Source organism: Lagenorhynchus albirostris, chromosome 4 (assembly GCF_949774975.1).
Source record: "Lagenorhynchus albirostris chromosome 4, mLagAlb1.1, whole genome shotgun sequence".
Lineage (NCBI taxonomy): Eukaryota > Metazoa > Chordata > Mammalia > Artiodactyla > Delphinidae > Lagenorhynchus > Lagenorhynchus albirostris.
Genome location: NC_083098.1, coordinates 114,872,385 through 114,895,129, shown reverse-complemented (window position 1 = coordinate 114,895,129; position 22,745 = coordinate 114,872,385). Strand labels below are relative to the sequence as shown.

At 36.3% G+C, this 22,745-nt stretch overlaps 1 protein-coding gene across 1 annotated transcript in view; it reads right to left on the bottom strand.

Moving 5' to 3' along the window:
• Positions 1 to 22,745, bottom strand: part of GSTCD (glutathione S-transferase C-terminal domain containing) — a 133,869-nt gene that overhangs the window by 25,397 nt on the left and 85,727 nt on the right. The window contains exons 6-8 of the mRNA XM_060148555.1: positions 5,851 to 5,966; positions 5,646 to 5,690; positions 3,380 to 3,508 (exon numbers count right to left, since the gene is read on the bottom strand). Coding sequence (XP_060004538.1) covers positions 3,380 to 3,508; positions 5,646 to 5,690; positions 5,851 to 5,966 — 290 coding nt within the window. The remainder of the gene's footprint in view (positions 1 to 3,379; positions 3,509 to 5,645; positions 5,691 to 5,850; positions 5,967 to 22,745) is intronic.

Here is a 22,745-nt window from a genome sequence, read left to right as displayed (position 1 = left end):
TAGCCACCTTAAAAAAATACATATTAGCATAATTTCCTCTCATCCTTTTTAAGCAGTTTTCACATGGCTGAGATCACACTGCACAGAGTAAAAAGAGGACCAATTTTTTGAGTACTTCCTAAATGCTAGGCAACTTGCTAAGTGGTTCATGCACATTGTATCAACATCCCATGAGCCAGATATGTTATGTCCATGTCATGATGAAAAAACTGAGGATTGAGGATGAGGCCATAAAACTAGTACGTGGCCAAGCTGAGACTTTAGCACAAGTTAAATTCAATGTTAAAATGCATACACTTAACCATTATGTTTATATAATTTTCTCTGTTTACCATTATAACATTTCATGTCATTAACAAATCATTACAAATATCATGTAAATGAAAAATTTCAAAGCTCCCATATGACTAGGCCCCCTTCACTGAAGCCTTGCAGGCAATAATATTTTAAAAGCCTTACAGTAATAATATTTTAAAAATCTTTGCAAATGTTAAGAGCAAGAACGGAATATCATTGTTGTTCAAGTTGAAATGCATCTGGTTACTAGAGACTTTGAATGTTATTTATAAGCTTATTGGACATTTGTATTTCTAAAGAAATATATTTCTCAAGTAAGCACAACGTAAATCAGAAACTACAAAATGCTCTTTGGAACAAACACTGTATTACCTCATTGATTCTGGTTACACGGGGGAGGCACAGCCCTTGGGGGTGATGGAAGACCTTGTTTAAAGACGTGAAAATATTTAGATTTGTTCTCTTCCATTATTTCAAGTCACACTAGTTTAACAACATTAGTAAATCTATTCATTTTTGCCTGATATAGGTTTTTGTATTAATGGAGATACGAATAATAATTAGTATTTAAATTCTCATGTATAAATGATTTGTTTTAAGTTCTGCAAGATAGTTGGTTCGAAGACTTTAAAATTCTCCCCTTAAAATCTTGTTTACATCATTAACTTTTATGTCTAAAGAAAAACAGTAGACGAAAAAGGCAAAGATAAATGCCAACTAAACCCTTATTTGAAATACCACAAAATTGTGAATTAATGGAGTTTTCATGCATTTCTGATACCTGTTATTCTGATTTCCTCTCTAGTTACAGTATTTTCATTGGAATCTATTTAATACAAGAGTTAGAGCCACTGGTGCATTTAGTTTGATTTATCTAGTGACAATACTTCAATTATCATCCTAGGCAAATTATATTCCTTTTTAAATAAATTTATTTATTTTATTTTACTTATTTTTGGCTGTGTTGGGTCTTCGTTGCTGAGCACGGGCTTTCTCTAGTTGCGGCGAGCGGCGCTACTCTTCGTTGTGGTGCGCAGGCTTCTCATTGCGGTGGCTTCTCCTTGCGGAGCACGGGCTCTAGGCACGCAAGCTTCAGTAGTTGCGGCATGTGGGCTCAGCAGTTGTGGCTCTTGGGCTCTAGAGCGCAGGCTCAGTCGTTGTGGTGCATGGGCTTAGTTGCTCCACGGAATGTGGGATCTTCCCGGACTGGGGCTCGAACCCATGTCCCCTGAGTTGGCACGTGGATTCTTAACCACTGCACCACCAGGGAAGCCCGCAAATTATATTCTTGAGAGTAAATCTAATTTTGGTTTAACCCTCCAAGTAATTTTAATTCATTTTCCATATATCTTGACAAAGTAATTATGAAAGAAAAAACCCATTATGGATACATTACTATGATATTTGGGAAAAATATCACTTCCCAAAAGACATATACATTGTTAGTTGGTGTTAGTGAATTATATGACCTTGAAAGTTACAAGAATATGCCAGAATGATTTATCACCTTTAAGCCACAGAAGGGTAAAGAGATGTATGGCTGATAGGCCGGGAATTTTGTGATTTGAGAGGTGAGTAAATAGGCAGCAGTATCTTGCTACCTTATACATTCTGCCTGGTGTACTGGTAACATGGGCATTGGTTTAATGGCTTGTTTTGTGGGAGAAGCTTTATCCTCTACCTCATCATTTATGTAAAATTTAAGCAGCATATAAATATATATTTAATTTGAATTTGCTATATCAGATGTCTATATTTTCCTGAATATCTTTATTAACAGTTTTCGTAAAAGTTTACTTCTCTTTCTATAAGCTTGGCTTGAGATAACCAATCTATATTATATCTACAAAGGAAACAAACTGTATACTTTTTAGGCTATAAAAATAACAATAAACCCCACAACTTTGCAGTAGTTGGTATTTAAGAAATGAATTTCATTGGACAAAAATCATAAGTACTACAAAAGGTCTGAACTTCTGAGATTGGACAAGAATTCCACCTAGACAAGCCCACTGTATATGTTATATGAACATATACAGTTGGGAATGCAAATTAGCACAACCTACCTAGAAAGTGATTAGGCAAAGGTATCAAAAATCTTAAGTGATGCATAAGATATATATAATAGTAACAATTACAATAACAACAAAAAAGAAATATGATTAATGAGTAAAGTATTTATGACAATTTCAGGTAAAGCAGGACCTATGTAGTATGACCTCAATAATATTAACATATGTGTAAACATGCATTTGTTTGTGTGCATAAATACATAAAGACTAAAGAGTTTTGACAGTATTTATCTCTCCCTAGCAGAAATACTGGTGATTCTCCTTTATATTATTATGTAGTTTTCTATATTGAGCACTTAGTCCTATAAAAATAAGAAAAAATTATTTAAAACAGATACAAGAGCAGCAGCAATGTTAACATCTTAATGAAACTCAAATTCCACCAGAGCATACAACCCTGGTTTTAAGTGAACTGGCAGAATCACTTTATCTTCGGTTTTTTTAGTAGTATCAAACAGTAACAATTTGATCTGAAGGTTTCAGAAACATCACCAATATACTTTCTGTCTATCGGAAACTTAAAATACATGTAGATATTAAATCCTTGCTAAAGAAAGTATTATCTAAAAGCAACTCTAGTATTTACAGGCTGTTAACAAGCTAATTGTCCTATTATATTCTCTGTTTTTCTCTTCTTTCATTAACTTCTAAAAATGTAAAATAAACCAAGAGAAGTCACCTTCATTAGAATTCATTTATTCATTCAATTAGTAACTATTTTTAAGTACTTGCTATGTGTCAAACAATTTTTTAGGCACTGGAGATTCTGCAGTGAAGAAAATAAAATTCTTGTCTGGTAGAGGAACAAATATTATCTCTACCATGTAATGATGATATGCTGTGAATGAAGTAATATTCATTAATAGGCTAGGCTTTACAGACAGTAGAAAACAAAAGTTATAAATTTCTTGTTTAGCAAAGAAAATAAAATTATCACCTTTATTTACTCTAAGACATATTATTATTCTTATTTAGTTAATTAAAGAAATTGAAATTGCTTGATTACTTACCCCAATATTAAATGTCCCTGTAAAGTACTCCATATTTGCTTGAATGAACCAAATGTTGCTTAACCCTAGTTCGTCACTTCTCTTCTTAGCACGAATTAATGATAATTCCTTGTTTTCTATTAATGTAACCTAGATTGTACCCAGGAAACAATAGTATATTCAGTAACATAATTCAGACATTAGGGTAAAGTATTATTACTGTGTTTACTAGCTTTAATAATGTAGATCATATTATATTGATCCTTATCCTATGCCAGGAAGTAGGCCACATAATATAGTACAAAAATGAGGGCTTCCCTGGTGGCACAGTGGTTGGGAGTCCGCCTGCTGAGGCATGGGCCTGCGCGTCCGGAGCCTGTGCTCCGCAGCGGGAGAGGCCACAACAGTGAGAGGCCCGTGTACTGCAAAAAAAAAAAAAAAAAAAAAAAAGGAACAAGGTCCTTGAACTCTTGAAGCTCCTAGATATAGTGATATAAGTGAAACAGGCAATTATAATACAGTGAGTGATAAGTGTTTAATGAAAGACATATAATGTGTTATCAGAGCACGCAGACTAAGGGAGGTTTTAGTCATTTAATGTGAAAGAGTAACATATTAACTGAGGCCTGAAGAGTGAATAGAAATCAGCTGCGGGAATAAAGGTGTGTTTCTAGCAGAGAGAGAAACATGTATGAAGGCCCAAGGTAAGAAAGATATGGTGTATTTGAAGAACTGAGAAAACTGGTATAGCTGGGGTACAGTGTGTGATGGTGACGGTGGAGGTAGGGAGACAGGGTGTGGGATGTAGGAATCAGGCTGGAGAGGTAACAGGAGCCAGATCATGTGCAATGAAAGGAGGTCTGGTTGCTGCAGTGCATAGTATGGACTGGTGGGGGAGAGGCAGAAGGCAGGGCAACCACTTCAGAATTTCTAACAGTAATCCAGGCCAAGGAAGGTGGGAGACCATCACTGGTTTAGATGGAGAAAAGTGGGCAGCAAAGTTAAGTCACTTTCATCACTATCCTTCCTAGTTTGGTCCTTATTTTGTCCTTATGCTTGTCTTTATGGAAAAATCCTGGATCCCTTTGTATAAAAAGCCTGTCAGAGGATACTTGGGGTCAAAGGTTTTCCAGCCTTTATTCCAGTCAAGACTTCCCTTTTCCAGTTTCAACATTTCTAAGTTTCCAGAGCTGTTGGGAAGGGTAAAAAAGACACCATATCCCTGCCTGACTCTACATCTCCAGGATTCTGCTCTATGAGCTTTATTCCTCTTACTCCAACCATGAAATTGTTGTTTTCCTTAGTGATGAAATGAACATCTGCCTGTTTCTCTCAGTATTCCTCATTTATTTTGCTCTTTATTTTCTAAGAAAGATAAAGAAAAATACTCTCCACTCTCTATCATTCTGCTACATATCATTCTGGCTAGTCTATGAGTTCTTCCACATTTTTTCTTCTGAGAATAATCACTTTAATTATTTTGTAATTTCCGGAGAGCTCACAAACAAAGGATCTGCCCTGGTTCAATCATCAGATTCTAGACTTCTATGCTGAAAGATGGTCACTGTGAGGAAATGATTTAATATGACAGAAGACTAAAAGCAGCACACACTTCTAACAAATGGTGGCAACAATCGTATAAATTATGGTACATTTACTTAAAAACATATTATGCAGTCACATTTTAAGTGATATTTTAATGATGATATTTGAAACTATTTGCAATAGCGAAAAACATTTATGATATAAGATTGAGTGAAAGCAGGTGACTGAAATTGTACTTGAATTTTTAGAATTTGCAGCAATAAGCATCCTCATGAACAATAACAAAAAGAACATGGGGAGAAATGCATTTGGTGGATCAGTTGGTAGATTTGTGGTTTCTTTTTCTTTAAAAAATGTTGTTGTTACAATTCTGATACAATGAATAAAAATCAAGCTACCAAAGAATATGCTCAACAAGTTTCAGAACCTAGTATTTCCAGTATAAAACTATGTTGACAATTAAACTGGCTTCATCATTAATTATTTTACTTGAGTGGAATAATTATTTCTTTTAAAAATTATTTAAAAATACAGCCCTTTTATAAAAAATAAAAAATGTAGTGGTCCTACTTATTTTTCTTCCCTATGATTCTGAATCTTAGAAGTTTAGTTCAAAGAAATATAAAATGCCTGTGCCACATATTTGACCTGGGTGAATGATTATAAACTCAAAGAGGAGGAAAAAGCCAGACTCAGCTAACTGAATTGTGTAGTTTCCTTTCATCTATTATTCAGACTTTACCTGGCATGATGGCAGCATGTGAGCAAGGACAATCCCAACATGGCCCTGAAAAAGGAAAAAAAAGAAACAAGTTAACTTTGGTCTCTAAGGCTTTTGTTTATTCTGAGACAATAATCTTGCCAAATAAAAACATGACCTTTAATGTAGTATAGTAAAGCCACATCGTCTCGGAAAGGCTAAAGAGAATAAAGGAGATATAGAATACCCCACCGCTGCAGAAATCCACAATTCTGTCACCAGGTTTGGCCTGATTTGTCACCACATAAACAAGGTTGTTTAACTGTTGCTGCTTCCTCAAAGCTCGATCACTGGACATTTTACCTGGGAAAGACAAGAGATGAAGACAATGACACGTTATATGTTGTAGGGGACTGAGATGGCACTCGTGGACTAGACTAGCAGCCTACAGGAAGAGCGGTACAGATGTAAGTGGATTACACATTCCATGTAATCCACCACAAGAGGATTAGAGAACTGGAACCCAGAGGTGAACTCTATTTTGCTTCTTTTTACTTTTATTCCTACCCAACTTTTCTTTCAATAGTCATTAACAGAAAATCTATGAAAAAATGTCTTTGAAGGAGAGGAAACAGTAAGTGAAACATTAACTTCAGAGTCATAAAGTGTTCAATAAATGTTTACTGGATGAATAAAAATTAACAGTAATAATCTCTTCCCTCTATCCCTCTCAGAGACATAGTGTAAAGATTACCTAATTTCAGCACATTGCTTAAATCGCTTTGGAGAAAAGAGACCTATAATAATAAAAACATTTTTATTATTTAACTGGCACACCCGTGATCTCTTAATTCTTCTAGTTAGGACACTTGGAACACAGGTGTCACATTGTTTAAAATATATCAATGGTTACTGTATTTAGAAATAAATTAGATTTTCTTATTTCTGCTTTGAAACTTCCTTTCCTCATGAGTGTGTCAGACACAGAAATTTAATGCAATTAGGGATTGAGGACAGGGCATTTCCAAGTACAAAATGCCTTGGGCCTAACAGCATGAAAACATCCTTACTTTTCTTTCAAAAGCTACTAGTCAAGTCCACTAAAATATCTTCAGAAGAATGCATAAAATTATTTGTTTTTACATATTTCAAATGCACTGTTCATAAGAGCAAGATTAAGAAAATGTAAGAGAGTAGCTCCCAGTGATATAGATAAAAGAAAAAACCCAGATAATCTTTTTGGCTTGATCAAAAATTATTTACAGATACAAAGTTTCCCCACTCCATTTTCACAGAAAAATTGCATGGATTTTTTCTTTTCTGTTTTCCTTCTTTCTTACGTTACTAAAATTAAAACACTGGGAAACTTTTAGGAAAAAATAGAAAAATGTGGATTTAAAAAGATCTATATGAGAGAAGTCCATTATCTCATAATTCATAGGTAATATTTCTGTATATATGTACTTCCAGCTATACCCATAAGTTCATAATTTTCTAGATGGCATAGGAAACATTATAATATAAATCTTTCTGTGCCCATGAATTTGTTTCTACAAGTTTTAATGGCTGCATAGTATTTTATTAACTATCTATACACGACTTATTTAACCAATTTCCTATTGTAACAATGCGGTCATTGTCATACAACTGAATCACTGTGTGTGTTCTTAATTATTTAGCATCGCCTAATGTGAATTTCAAACATGAAAAGCATTTAAATCAATCGTTTGGTGACTTCATTTGTGAAGACAGTTTCATGTAGCTTTAAAAAAATTATTTTCGGGCTTCCCTGGTGGCGCAGTGGTTGGGAGTCCCCTTGCCGATGCAGGGGACGCGGGTTCGTGCCCCGGTCTGGGAGGATCCCACATGCCGCGGAGCGGCTGGGCCCGTGAGCCATGGCCGCTGGCGCTGGGCCTGCGCGTCCGGAGCCTATGCTCCGCGGCGGGAGAGGCCACAGCAGTGAGAGGCCTGCGTACGGCAAAAAAAAAAAAAGAAAAAAAAAAAAAAAGAAAAAAAATTATTTTCATTTTTCTCTAATAATATAATGGCAAAATATTTACACAGAGTTAGTGAAAGCCCTTGTGATCCCACCTTCAGTGGATAGCCACTCCTAAGAGGTTTTATTATGACAATTTTCAAACACAAGGCAAAGTTGAAAGAATTAAGATTCAGTGAATAGCTCTATACCCTCCACCTAGATTCTACCATTAGCAACTTACTAGGCTTGGGTCATCACACGTCTATCTATCTATCCATCCCTCTATCCATTCAGTCATAAATCCACCTAATTATTTATTTTTATTATGGCAATGCAGTTTTGATTTGGAGGAAGAAGAATAAGAACAAGGAAGGGGAGGAAGAAGGGGAGGATCAGAAGGCAAAAAGGAAAAGTACTTTTGAGGCCCTTGGGAGAGCGAGAGTCACAAATGCTGCTATTAAATGGAGCCACCACGGGGCAAGAAATGAGCACAAGCATTTTAGACTTTGCTCTGTTTGTGGATTTCTTAACAGTTCTTAGACAAAGAATTTTCATAAAACAAAGTCAAAAGAAATTATCTTTTGTTAAGAACAAGGAGATAAGAAAATAAAACCTATTTAATGGAATATCTAATAGTAAGTTCTGTACTGTACTTCTATTACATATTTAGAATGACCTAACTTTCTTAGGCCTGTTTCAAAAGCAAATGTTGATGAAGATCTGTTTTTCTTGCTAAGCCTGCCTCTTTGCATATGAAGAATCTGTGCTTAAATGAAGGTTGAAGGCAAAGAGGTACCTTTCAGGTTTGTGTTTAAATAGAGAGACTATTAAGGTGCCCATAATATTCACAGGTTGGGCTAAAAATACACTTGCATGATGCCTCAGTGCGTTATGGAAAAACTGCCTCTAATGAAGCATTCCTCCTCACCATTCTAGTTTTATAAGTGAGTAGGGTCTTAAACACATCGAACAAGGTAATAAAGTGTTATTTTGAGACACCATATTCATTTAAAAACCAAATCCTACTTTCTATTTATACCCAACATCCTTGTGCCTGACACTATTTACAAGCATAAAAATATTTACATATTTATTTATTTTTGGCTGCGTTGGGTCTTTGTTGTTGTGCGTGGACTTTCTCTAGTTGTGGTGAGCGGGGGCTACTCTTCGCGGTGCGCGGGCTTTTCATTGTTGTGGCTTCTCGTTTCAGAGCACGGGCTCTAGGCGCGGGCTTCAGTAGTTGTTGTACACAGGCTCAGTAGTTGTGGCTCGTGGGCTCTTGAGCGCAGGCTCAGCAGTTGTGGTGCACGGGCTTAGTTGCCCGGCGGCATGTGAGATCTTCCTGGACCAGGGATTGAACCTGTGTCCCCTGCATTGGCAGGTGGATTCTTAACCACTGTGCCACCAGGGAAGTCCCTATATTTTTAACTTGACTAAAAACGATGGTTCTTTAGGTGTCATCATGGAAAAACAAAACCCAAGAATCAAATGTTTTAATATAAATGATCTTATTTGTCCTGCAATGTAATCCTCCTACAGTGGAGTCTTCTCCTTGTCTAATTCAAGTTAGGAGGAACCTGATTAGACAACTTCAATGTTGTTTGCATTACCCAAAAAGAAAGTACAAGGAAAAGTAAAGGAGACAATTTTTAAACTAAGGAAGAGCCATATTAGGATATCCGCATCTTTGGTCAGTTCAAAGCATCAAATAAAGCAGAAAAAAAAAAAAGCCATGGATGGAAAATGTGTACATGTGCAGCCAGGACACCTGTTCAGTCTAGTAAATTGTGCTTAAGATCAGGCAGCTCTTAATTTACTCTTTCTTAGTCTGAAGCAACAAAGTACCTTGAATATTATAATATACTGGTAAAAGGAAAGTGGTTGGGTGCTTGGATACATATTAGACTTTATTTGCTGTTTTGTTTTCCAAGTATTTCTTTGAGATGTAGTATACCACCCACATTCTGTGAATTTTTAAAAAATATAATTAAATATGGAGACAAAGAAAAGGGCTAAAACTAATGGTTCAGAGATTTTTTTTTTTTTTTTTTTTTTTGCCGTACGCGGGCCTCTCACTGTTGTGGCCTCTCCCGTTGCGGAGCACAGGCTCCAGACGCGCAGGCTCAGCGGCCACGGCTCACGGGCCGAGCCGCTCCGCAGCATGTGGGATCTTCCTGGGCCGGGGCATGAACCTGTGTCCCCTGCATCGGCAGGCGGACTCTCAACCACTGCGCCACCAGGGAAGCCTGGTTCAGAGATTTTTAAAATATCTTTTTGTTTGAAAAGCTATAAAACCAAGAGAGCAAGAGTAAATTTCTTCAACAGTGATGGGTGCAGTACAGAGGTTGTAGAGAAGGTGTGAGACAACTGAATACACAAGGTGGCACCGACAGAACCTTTGGCAGGTGAGAAGGAAGGTGACAACCACAACTTTTAATGTTTTTAAGAGGCCTGATTAACAGCATTAAGACAAGCTGATGAATGGTCACTTATCATGTTTCATAGGGCAATGGACAGTGAAGGCCAAGTTCCACCTTCAGGGTAGCTATGGTTTTCATGCTTGGAACCGTCACTAAGCTCCTACTATATGCCCAGTACTTGTCCAGGTACCGAGGACACAACTCAAAGTGAATAAGACAGTCCCTGTCCTTCAGGAGCTAAGAAGGTATCTCAGAAGACGGTATGGGTGTTCATTATGTGCAAAGGTATGTGCACTGCAGATAAAGCACTAACTGAGACATCACAGAGGATTTTGCAGAGAAGTGTGGGGCATTTCAGCTGAGTCTTTAAGGAGGAACAGAAACTTGCCAGGTAGAATGGCAGGGAAAGCATGATATGATATGGCATACTTAGGGGGAAAATGCAATTAGCTCACTTGTGCTTGAAAATGAGGGTCAATGAGAAAGTGGTAGAGCATAAGATAGAACTGAAAATTTGGCAGGGACAGATGGGAAATGGCATTGCTTGTTATCTTGCCTCTCTGTGCTGTACAGAAAACATGGCCTTGCTTTAATACTTAATATGTATGCTTAGAGCTCCTTAGAGACAAGTTCTCTTTGAATAGACAGCTCTGTTATTTTTACATTATTCCATACGAAAGATGCTCTTTTATATTGCTAGCCTGCATCATTTTTATTCTGGATAGAGTATATCCCAAAATTAGATAGAATTATTCATAAAATTATGTGGAGCATTCAACCTCAACTGATGCTAATGTCATTAAATGATTTAATTAAGAAAATGGAATTGAATAAATTGAGCTCATTGAATCATTTTGAGCTCTGCTGTTCTAGACGAGAAAGCCTTTGGTCTCCTTATTGGATTGTCCTTCCCACTCTCCTTCCCAGGCTCCTCTCCCCATGGCAGTCCCTGAAATGCTGTGCTCACCAGGTTCTGTCTCTGTGCCATAGCTCATCACTGAGTGTGATTTTCTTGAGTATATTACTAAAGTCCCTTCCAAAACTGCCTAGGAAAATACCTGTCCTTGCTTAAAATACCTTTAAAGGCTTAAAGGTATTTAAACCTTTATGCCTTATGAAAAAAGTCCTGACTTCTTGGCAAAGGCCTTTAATGATCTGTGCCCTGTTAATTTGCCGACCTTACCTTCTGCTACTTTCATAATATATCCCCTATGTTCCAGCCTCTCTGAACAATGGATATAGTTCCTTGAATTTATCATGGCTGGTGAGTCAAGTTGCTTTATAAATTTGTTCTCTTCGCTTGAAACCTATTCCTCACTCCTGGCTACACTGACATGTATTCCTTTTGTAATAAGTTTTTTTTTTTTTTAAAGACAAAAGAGAAAAAAGTTACTTTTTCAAACTATTTATTATATTTCCTGTTATTATTAACTACTGAAGAAGTTTTCTTATTATAAAATGATTTACCTAGGCATTATTCATTATACCAACTACCCAAAAAGGACCGTTAGCTGAAATTGCTTCTGTGTGCATGAAATAGATACAGATGATTTTTCCTGGAACTACATAAGCTTGGGCCCAATTAAATGGATAGAATATTAGGAGACTGACAGGCATATAACAAGTGCTAAATAAAAGTTTAATGAATGAATTTTCTCTGTAATTATGACTTAGCATTTCAAGGCAGTAAGTTAACTTTTGCACATATTAAGTATGAAAACAAATTCAACTGTATTTGAAAATATACTGTATTGAAATAGAAAAGGAAGTCAACTATGAAACAATTTTAAAACTGGGGATGGAAAAGCTTCCAAAAACTTTAATGAGGGAATAAGAAAGCTGCCCTTTAAAGCTATACCCAAAACTAGAACAGCGTAAATAAAATTCCTAAAGAAACTCCTGAGAAGCATGAAACTAAGCGGCAACATGAAGTTTACATTTTAGGTTAGGGCAACCTCGTTTTAAATTTCGGAAATGACTTGTTGGAAATACTGAAAATTTAGAATAGTTGGAATTTACATTTTTTAAAGCCAGTTGCAGGCTAGCATCACTAATCCTCTTAGCCATACTGACCCCAGAGTGACAATACTCTTGCAACAGTGGATACCTTTTCCCTCTCTCCCCCATCCCCAGCCCATTCACACATCCTACAGTGCAGTCTATGAAATCAGTAATACTGTAACAGTGTGATGGCATTTTCACTCTGATAGTTTTGTTATAGATATTATGAGTTGTCAATAATTATCAATTAGAAATTCAAAATTCAAAAGAAGCCAATTTATTCCTCTCTAAATTGAGGAATACTGACCTCCTCATAAAATATCTTTATCAATCAATCATTCAACCAACTAACTTGACCTACACAGCACTGTTCTAGACAATGTTAGGGTCACAAAGATGTCTATCGCTTGATTTCTGTCCTTAATGAACTTACACCTAATTTAAAATAGTACAAAAACATTATATATGACCTTAGAAGCTGTATTTTACTAACCACATTGTACAGTATTTTTTTTTTTTTTGCGGTACGCGAGCCTCTCACTGTTGTGGCCTCTCCCATTGCGGAGCACAGGCTCCGGACGCGCAGGCTCCGCGGCCGCTGCCACGGCTCACGGGCCCAGCGCTCCGCGTCTCACGGGGCCCAGCGCTCCGCGGCATATGGGATCTTCCTGGACCGGAGCACGAACCCGCGTCCCCTGCATCGGCAGGCGGACTCCCAACCACTGCGCCACCAGGGAAGCCCTGTACAGTATTTTTAATGACATTTTAACAGCCCTAACTTACAAGAATCCATACTTCTTTCCTTAAAGCTTCTAAAATGATTGATAATTGTTTATATAATGCTTTGCAATTTATTAAGCACTTGCACATTTGATACATCATCTAACCTCAATATTGTCAGGTTGCTACGTGGATAACCTGTTCCTTGCTTTACAAATGAGGACACATCACTGAAGAGGTTGCTCAAATTTAGCATTTGTTTAAAGACACAGCTGGTAGGCAGTGAACATGGGACTCTAACCAAGGATTTCTAACTTTAGGTTCAGTCTTCTTTGCAATATGGTCTGCCATTTCTTAAGCAGATGACTTTGTGATTTCAGAATTTCAGGGCTGGTCCTTTTTTTCTTTTACCTGTTCAAGGAAATGAGGTACTTTCTAGCAGGGAAATGAGGGATATCCCTAGCAATTATATCTTAGGGAAAAAAAGTGAATTCTTCAGAATCAGTCATAAAATGCATTTTATTTCAGTTTTCCTCTAAATAAAATTTCCAAAAGCAGGCTTACCAGTAAAAAGGCTCAATTTAAGTTCTGAACTTCAATATTTTGGAATATATCACTAAGGCATTATCTGCAGGTCTCATAAGTCACTCTGTTTAATGAATTGAACTTCGAGTGTCACCCTTTCCAGAAAAAGACCATTTCCTCACCTTGGAACTGTAGCAACCTTTTAAATTTTATAGAAAAGTGATATGGGGAGGTTGAGCAATCAATTTGTTGCAAAATCGGATTATCCAGGAGGAAAAACTGAAAATAGATTGGGATGATCTTTCTCGTTATAGTACTGCAGATGCTGACAAATATAGCATGCACCTTCACCCTTCCATATCTAATTCCAGGGCATCTTTTAAAAAAACAATAACTACAAGTACTTAGGCAAGATGCACAGTTGAGGAACAATAGTTGAAGAAAGTATAGCCACATTATTTGCCAAATCAAAACTTCTGTTTTGTTTATAAAAGAGCTTAGATACACAGAATAGTGGAAAATTTAAAACTTGTTATTCCTGCTATTTTTTTTCTCTAAGATGAATAAAACATTTTGACTTCAGAATACCAGACACCAGAGTTAATTGAACACATATATTTTCATTTCATTCAAATGCTATTTATACCACACAAAGTAATTGTTTCTTTGCCCTGGAATTTAGTTAAAAAAACATTTCACAATATCTTCCAACTTGCCCACAAGACCAAATTGAAATGCTTTAGAACAAAAAAAGTTAACTCTAGAAAATAGGTATTTATTTCTTCTCCCTCTTTTTTTTGGAGGCTTAAGTTAACAACAGTAAGGTATTTTAATAGTTTCATTAACTTTTGAGATCATTCAAGTAATCCTCAATTTGAGTTCTAATTTGATGTGTTTCACTGTATTTCGGTTAAATGATAGTAGCCTGCAATGGTGAGTGTTAACTTTCCTGGAGTCTAGTGATTTTCTAAAAATCACTTCTCTTATATACATAGTATTCTAATTTCTACTATGATATGACCCATAGGTTTTCTTGTTTGATTTTTTCATATATTTTATTTTGATTAAAAAAATGAAAATATCTAAGGTGACATGGCTCCATATTCTTTTATAATATTAATACTATATTAATATACAGTATTCCCATCAAGAGATGGCATCTGTGTCTGTTCCCTTTAATTGAGCTCTATGACCACTTGACCAGTGTAATATAGAAGAAAGACTGTGCCCATGTCTGGTAGCTTCCATGTCCTATCTTTTGAGACACTTGCTCTTGGACAGTACCATGCTTTAGGAAGCCAAGCCTCCCCAGCTGATGCTGTATGAACAAACAAGCTTTCCCACCAAGTCTTACCTAAGTTGAAGATTTGTGAATAAAATAGATAATTGTTATTTAAATGCACTAAGGTTTGTGGTGCATTTATGCAGCTATAGATCATCTGAACAACATCTTAAACGGCTTGTAAGGATTATCATCACTGAATAGTATTTATTAAGTCATCTACCTATACATGGAATGGTGCTGGATACTATGACAATAGCCAAAATAGAAAATAGTTATTATACCTAACAGTTAACAGATCAAGGCAGTAGTATTCATTGCAAGTTACAGAGGGACTCCTCTACAAACCTGAAAGGCAGTCTTGAATTCCAGCCCTACTATTCCTTTTCTCTTTCTAATGGTCCTAAACCTCATGAGCCTAACTGTAAAGACTGTTGGGATCTCAGCAGCAAGGGATGGTTGAAAGAAAAGGATTATGGTAACTAACCCAGGCACAGGCATGGGTAGGGATGGGGACCGTGACCCAAATAGGTGTTGCACATGTGGGTGGCAGGACTTATACTAAATCATAAGAGATGACAGATCTAAAAGAACAAGGCTGCACTGAAACTGCACCATTTGGGAGGCTGGAGTTTACTGATATACGGACACACTGATTCAGGGCCTGGGTAGAGCAGGGTAAGACAGGTACTGACCTTTTTTTTCCTAAACTGGAATTTTGTATCTTCCTCCCATTCTCTGGTTCTTTCATTATAACCTCTACAGAGTAGTTTATTAATTTAGCAAAAGTTTTTAAGCACTCATTATATGTCTAGCCCTGATCAAGGAGCTAGGACACCATGGTGAACAAGGGAGATTCTTATATGTCAGAGAAGGGAGTTTGACATCAAACAATTAAATCAAGTGATAAATGATATGCAGAAAATTAAAATAGAATGATGTGGTTGAAATTGACTTGGTGAATATTTTAGATTAGGTGGTCAGGAAAAGCCTTACTGAGCAAGCAACAAAACTGAGATCTGAATGACAAGAATCCAGTCACGGGAAACAGGAGGAAAGACACTCCATATAAAGAGAACTGCTGATGTAGTCATCAGGTGGAGAGGAGCTAAAGAATGTTTGAGGAAGATAATTATAATTTTATATATATATTTATCCTTATCATTAATATATAAATAAAGTCACTGAATGGATATTCTTATTTGCTGGTATTAGCACAACTGAAGGATTATTATGTGCTAAGCATGTTTCATTTATTGTTTCAATTTTTTGTCATGACGTTGGTACTGTTACTTCATTGTCAGATGAATAAATTTGAAAAAAAAAAAAAAAAGGTAACTTGTCTTGGTCACATAGTTACTCCATGCTAAAGCCAGGGTTTGAATCTCGCCAGTCTCAGTCCAGGGCCTGTGCTCCTATCCACCACCCCAGCAATCACAAATCTGTATTAGTAAAATTTTTTTGAATAGGACACAAATATATATGGGACTACCAATTTGTCTGTTAAATATTTGTCTGTTAAAGTTTACTGTCTTTTTTAGAAAAAACAAATAGAACTTTTCTCTATTTTAGTATACACTATGCTGTTTCCTCTGTGTGGTATAGATATGTGTTTCATCTGTATTTCGACAGCAGAGAAATTTTCATCATTATCAAATATCATTCTTTTGTATTTTGGTAATATACTTAATTCTAATCCCAAAATCAGCATGAAAGGCATGCTAAAGTCAACTTTTCAGGGAACTGTCATGCAATGAGAGTGCTGGAGTTGAATCATATGTGCATAAATGGCTTTGACATAGTAAAAAAAAGTAGTTCAGGACTTATCTGGGTGGTTACTGTATATTCAGGGCAAGTGCTCCTTTTGGTCACAACCAAAGTTCAATAAATATGAATACTTCCATATCTTCATTGCTTAGACTTTTAAGTGCAAAAGTAATGGTCAATAGCAAATTAAAAACTACAGTGTGTGAGTATGCACAAATGTACATAACAAAACCAACCAACCAACCAACCAACCAAATGGCCAAAATAATCACAGCATTCTTGGCATTTACTTGGTAAAGGAATGCTTCCCAGATTCACATGATCATTAAAAATAATTTTCAGAAACCCAGAACAGAAGAACCTGGAAGTAAATTTGAAGTAACAGGATGGGTAGACCTTCCTTATTAGAAACAAGTTTTTTTTTCTCTCCCTCCTCTAGTGGTTTGAAATACCATATCTATAGCAAAGACACCCAAATCTGTAATTCAGCTAACACTGCTCTCTGGAACGCTACATGGGATCTAGATCAGGTTTTCCAATTGTATCTTTAATATGTCTGTTTATGCCAGTCAGGGACCTCAAACCAAACATGTCCAAAACCCAAACTCACTTATCTTCCATTATGAAAACTGTTTCTTTTCTGGAATTCTCTCTGTTAATGGTACCACCATCTATTCACCATCCTCTATTCATCATCCTCCGCCCAAGGCCATATCCTCAGTTCACAGTCTTTTTATTTCTCACTTTTACTACTGCAACTGTCTTCTAATTAAACACTCTGTCCTATATTCTCACCTTTTCGTACCCATTTTTTAAAAAATGCAAATGTGTTCATGCTACTCCCCTTCCTGCAAGTCTTCAATGGCCCCTGGCTGACAGATCAGATTTTAAACACTGAGACGTCATTGTCTGACCCAGCTTACTTCCTGCCGCCTCTTTACTCCTTCCCTTTCACCACTCTTTGGTCAGATAGAACCACCAGGTATTCTCCAAATGCACCAGGCTCTGTCACTTTTCTGAGGTTTTAAACATATTATTTGCTTTGTTATGTATACCACTGTCCCAGAAATTACAAACTGTTTTTGGAGCACTAGCCCCTTAGGATATTAAGAGATATTGGGAGGGAAACAAAGTGGCTTCCATCAGGTAGCCTTAGCAAATTCATATATTATCTAATTTTTTAGAGAATCACAATGCCCATTAGCAGAGTAAAGACTCTAAAGAGTCTCATGGTAGAAATACAGTGTTTCCCAAAATTATCTGACAACTGACTGCTTTGACTATCTAATTCTCCTTAGGGACTATTTTAGGAACCCACTTTAGAAAACATTGCTTTACCCTACCTCTTTGCTTAAAAATGCCTACTCATCCTTCAAATTCACTTCCAATGAATGCAGTGAGACAACAGAGACACAGACCAGATTCTTCAGACTACACAACCTCCTACCTCAGGACAAGAGTATTTCTCAGGGACCTCCAGAAATTACTTAATATACAAAACCCAGTCACATGCTAGTTAGGCTCAAGTCAATGAGTCAGCAACAAAAAGCAACAAAAGGCACCAAAACGTTTTTCTTGAAAGTGAGTTATGAAAGCTGTGTTTAGAAGCTCAAAGACATTAGCTATCATAATATTTCTTCTTGAATATTAACTTAGAAAAGAAAATGACATGACATATTAATGTAAACTTTTGAAATATTCTGAGAACAGAGTCATAAGTAGTGTTCACCACAGTTAAAATAGATGCTCTGTTTAGTTACATACAGAAACAGCTAATTGCTTATGAGAATTCTTGAGGAAAATGCTTCAAACTAAACATTTCTAGATACCCAATGAAATATATAATATTAACATCTAAATATCCTCCCTAATGAACAGCCCTAAAATCTATCATCTGATGTTTGTGATACCGACATGGTAGCATAAGGGCATTTATGAATAACACCTACATATCTCCATACCCACAAAACAGGTGAGGAAATTTCCTCACTCTTTAAAACAGGGAAACATATCTTGGTTACTTTCAAGCCTGTTAAAGTCAGATTTGAAGTCACATACATCTCCTCCCATTATTTAGATCCCACATATATGATACACAGAGACACCAAACATATAGAAAAAAAAACACCTGGAAATGGTAGTCAAAAAGTTCCACCAATTTCTACTAGTTTACTCAAATCTTATAAACATGTAATTAGCTTTTACTTTCAAGTTAATAAAAGAAGCAAGAACTCCTCTCTTCATAAGCTGGTAGAAAACAGGTAGACTTCCTAGAGAATAGGACATTAAAATAAACACTTGTACTGATGGGCTTTAAAATCCATTATGTGGATGATTCAGCAAAAGACTTTGTACTTTCATTTATAGTAAAAGAAACACTAGGTTAACATATGAGAATTTTAGTTGCCTTTTAAGGAATCATATCCAAACACTGAGGAGAAACATATTGGGATTAGGAATAAGAAGCAGCAAAACTATAAATAACACATTAATTTATACAACCCACACAAAAGAATAATATTTTTGGTAAAGTATACTTTGAAACACTGTAAACAACATTTCAAGAGGAAAAGGAGAGCAGTTATAAAACTAAAACTTTCACTAGAAGTGGGAAAAAAATATTTTCTTTCTATCATTAACAGATAAGAGGAATTTCAACAGCCAATTAATAAATATTAGGTGCTAAGCACTGCTCTCAGGGTTGGGGATATAGCAGTCCCTGCTGCCACAGAACACATATTCCAGTGAAGGTAGACAGATGATATACACAAAACAAACATATAGTACATCAGGGGCTAGGAAGAAAAATAGAGAAAGGGGGCAAAGAGTGAGGGAGAGGAGACTTATTTTAGATAGGATGATCTGAAAGGGACTCTCTGATAAGATGACATTTGAGATCTGAATGAAGTGGTTGAGTCAGGCATATGGATTGTCTGGGGGAAGAGTTTTCCAGGCAAAGGGGATAACAAATAGAGTTAGTAAATAGGAGACTGGCAGAAGAAAAGATCAAAGAAATAGCCAGGGGCGAGAGTATGCAGGGCTCTATAATCTATGTAAGAACTTTGGATTTTATTTTGAGTTAGGTGGATTTTGTGACATTATTTGACTTTTTAGAAAAAATTTCTATAGGCAAGCAAGGGTAGAAGCAGGGAGTCTGATTAGGACACTACTGTAGTAGTCAAGGTCAGACACGATAGTTGCTCAGACTAGGGATAGGGCAATGGAAGTGGTGAGCAGCGACTAGATTTGGTGTATATTTTAAAAACAGAGTGGACAGAATTTGCTAATGAATTAGATGTAGAGGGTAAAAGAAAGAGGAGTCAAGCATGACTCCAGAATTTTGGGCCCGAGCAACTAGAAGAACCAAAGTGTCACATGTTGAATTGCAGTAGAGGTAGAGGTATGAAGTCTAAATCCTGACATTTTTGCATGTTTAGAGTTTAGAGTCTGAAGAAGAACCAGTAAAGGAGACTGATACGGAGTCATTCTATGGTTTCTCAGAGGTCAACTGAAGAAAGTATATCAAGGAGAAGGGAATTATTAATTTTGTCAATCGTAGTTGATAAACCAAGGAAAATAAGGACTGAGACTTGTCCATTGGATGCACTAAATGGAAGTCATTGGTGACCTTGACAACAGCAGTTTTGTAGGAGTGGTAAGGCAGAAGCCTGATTATCATGAGTTCACGAGAGAAGGACAACTAATAAACATACAAGGCCTAAAAGAAATAGAAAATCACCATGTTACAATAGCTATAGTAATAATTGATTTGAGTAAGAATCATCAATGGATGCTAAAACCATTGGTGAAAGACTACTGGGGAATAAGACAGTCTCAAAGTAGCTTCCCAGAGATTACCTATTATTATTACAAAGGAAAACGAGTATCTCTGCAATGGAGAAATGTGAGAGACACCACCTTAATCTAGTGATAAAGTTATCATGAATAATGAGTAAAACTGATACCATGTTCTCCCTGCTATGGTGCACTCAGAGGGGTACAACATCCACTCTGTAGCATGCTTGCCAAAAATGTTTAGGAGTCACTTTACTGCAGACCTGCCAACAGTTTAGCCACCATCTAATAAAGGAAACAGATAAACCCAAATTGAGAATATTCGGTAAAACACTTGGCTGAGATTCTTAAAAAAAAAAAAAGAGGCAATGTCATAAAAGACAAAAATTGGGGATAGAAAGAGATATTCCATGCAAAGGAAAATCAAAAGAAAGCTGGAGTAGCTATACTCATATCAGATAAAACAGACTTTAAAATAAAGAATGTTACAAGAGACAATGAAGGACACTACATAATCATCAAGGGATCAATCCAAGAAGAAGATATAACAATTATAAATATATATGCACTGAACATAGGAGTACCTCAATACATAAGGCAAATGCTAATAGCTATAAAAGAGGAAATCAACAGTAATACAATAATAGTGGGGGACTTTAACACCTCACTTACACCAATGGACAGATCATCCAAACAGAAAACTAATAAGGAGACACAAGCTTTAAATGACACAACAGACCAGATAGATTTAATTGATATTTATAGGACATTCCATCCAAAACCAGCAGATTACACTTTCTTCTCAAGTGCACACGTAACATTCTCCATGACAGACCACATCTTGGGTCACAAATCAAGCCTCAGTAAATTTAAGAAAACTGAAATCATATCAAGCATCTTTTCTGACCACAACGCTATGAGATTAGAAATCAATTACAGGGGAAAAAAACATGAAAAAACACAAACACCTGGAGGCTAAACAATATGTTACTAAATAACCAAGAGATCACTGAAGAAATCAGAGGAAATCAAAAAATACCTAGAGACAAATGACAATGAAAACATGATGATCTAAAACCTATGGGATGCAGCAAAAGCGGTTCTAAGAGGGAAGTTTACAACAATACAATCCTACCTCAAGAAACAAGAAAAATCTCAAATAAACAAACTAAACTTACACCTAAAGGAACTAGAGAAAGAAGAACAAGCAAAACCCAAAGTTAGTAGAAGGAAAGAAATCATAAAGATCAGAGCAGAAATAAATGAAATAGAAACAAAGAAAACAAGAGCAAAGATCAATAAAACTAAAAGCTGGTTCTTTGAGAAGATAAACAAAATTGATAAACCTTTAGCCAGACTCATCAAGAAAAAGAGAGAGAGGATTCAAATCAATAAAATTAGAAATGAAAAAGGAGAAATTACAATGGACACCGCAGAAATACAAAGCATCCTAAGAGACTACTACAAGCAACTCTATGCCAATAAAATGGACAACCCGGAAAAAGTGGATAAATTCTTATAAAGGTATAACCTTCCAAGACTGAACCAGGAAGATACAGAAAAGATGAATAGACCAATCACAAGTAATGAAATTGAAACTGTGATTAAAAATCTTCCAACAAACAAAAGTCCAGGACCAGATGGCTTCACAGGTGAATTCTATCAAACATTAAGAGAAGAGCCCCATCCTTTTAAACTCTTCCAAAAAACTGCAGAGGAAGGAACACTCCCAAACTCATTCTAAGAGGCCACCATCACCCTGATACCAAAGCCAGACAAAGATACTACAAAAAAAGAAAATTACAGTCCAATACCACTGATGAATATAGATGCAAAAAACCTCAGCAAAATACTAGCAAACAGAATCCAACAACACATTAAAAGGATCATATACCATGATCAAGTGGGATTTATCCCAGAGATGCAAGGATTCTTCAATATATGCAAATCAATCAATGTGATATACCATATTAACAAATTGAAGAATAAATACCATATGATCACCTCAATAGATGTAGAAAAAGCTTTTGACAAAAGTTAACACCCATTTATGATAAAAACTCTCCAGAAAGTGGGCATAGAGGGAACCTACCTTAACATAATAAAGGCCATATATGACAAACCCACAGCAAACATCATTCTCAATGGTGAAAAATTGAAAGCATTTCCTTTAAGATCAGGAACAAGACAAGGATGTCCACCCTTGCCACTATTATTCAACATAGTTTTGGAAGTCCTAGCCACAGCAACCAGAGAAAAAAAAGAAATAAAAGGAATACAAATTGGAAAAGAAGAAGTAAAACTGTCACTGTTAGCAGATGACATGATACTATACATAGAGAATCTTAAAGATGCCACCAGAAAACTACTAGAGCTAATCAATGAATGTGGTAAAGTTGCAGGATACAAAATTAATGCACAGAGATCTCTTGTGTTCCTATACACTAACAACAAAAGATCAGAAAGAGAGATTAAGGAAACAATCCCATTCACCATTGAAACAAAAAGAATAAAATATCTAGGAATAAACCTACCTAAGGAGGTAGAAGACCTGCACTCAGAAAACTATAAGACACTGATGAAAGAAATCAAAGATGACACAAACATATGGAAAGATATACCATGTTCTTGGATTGGAAAAGTCAATATTGTGA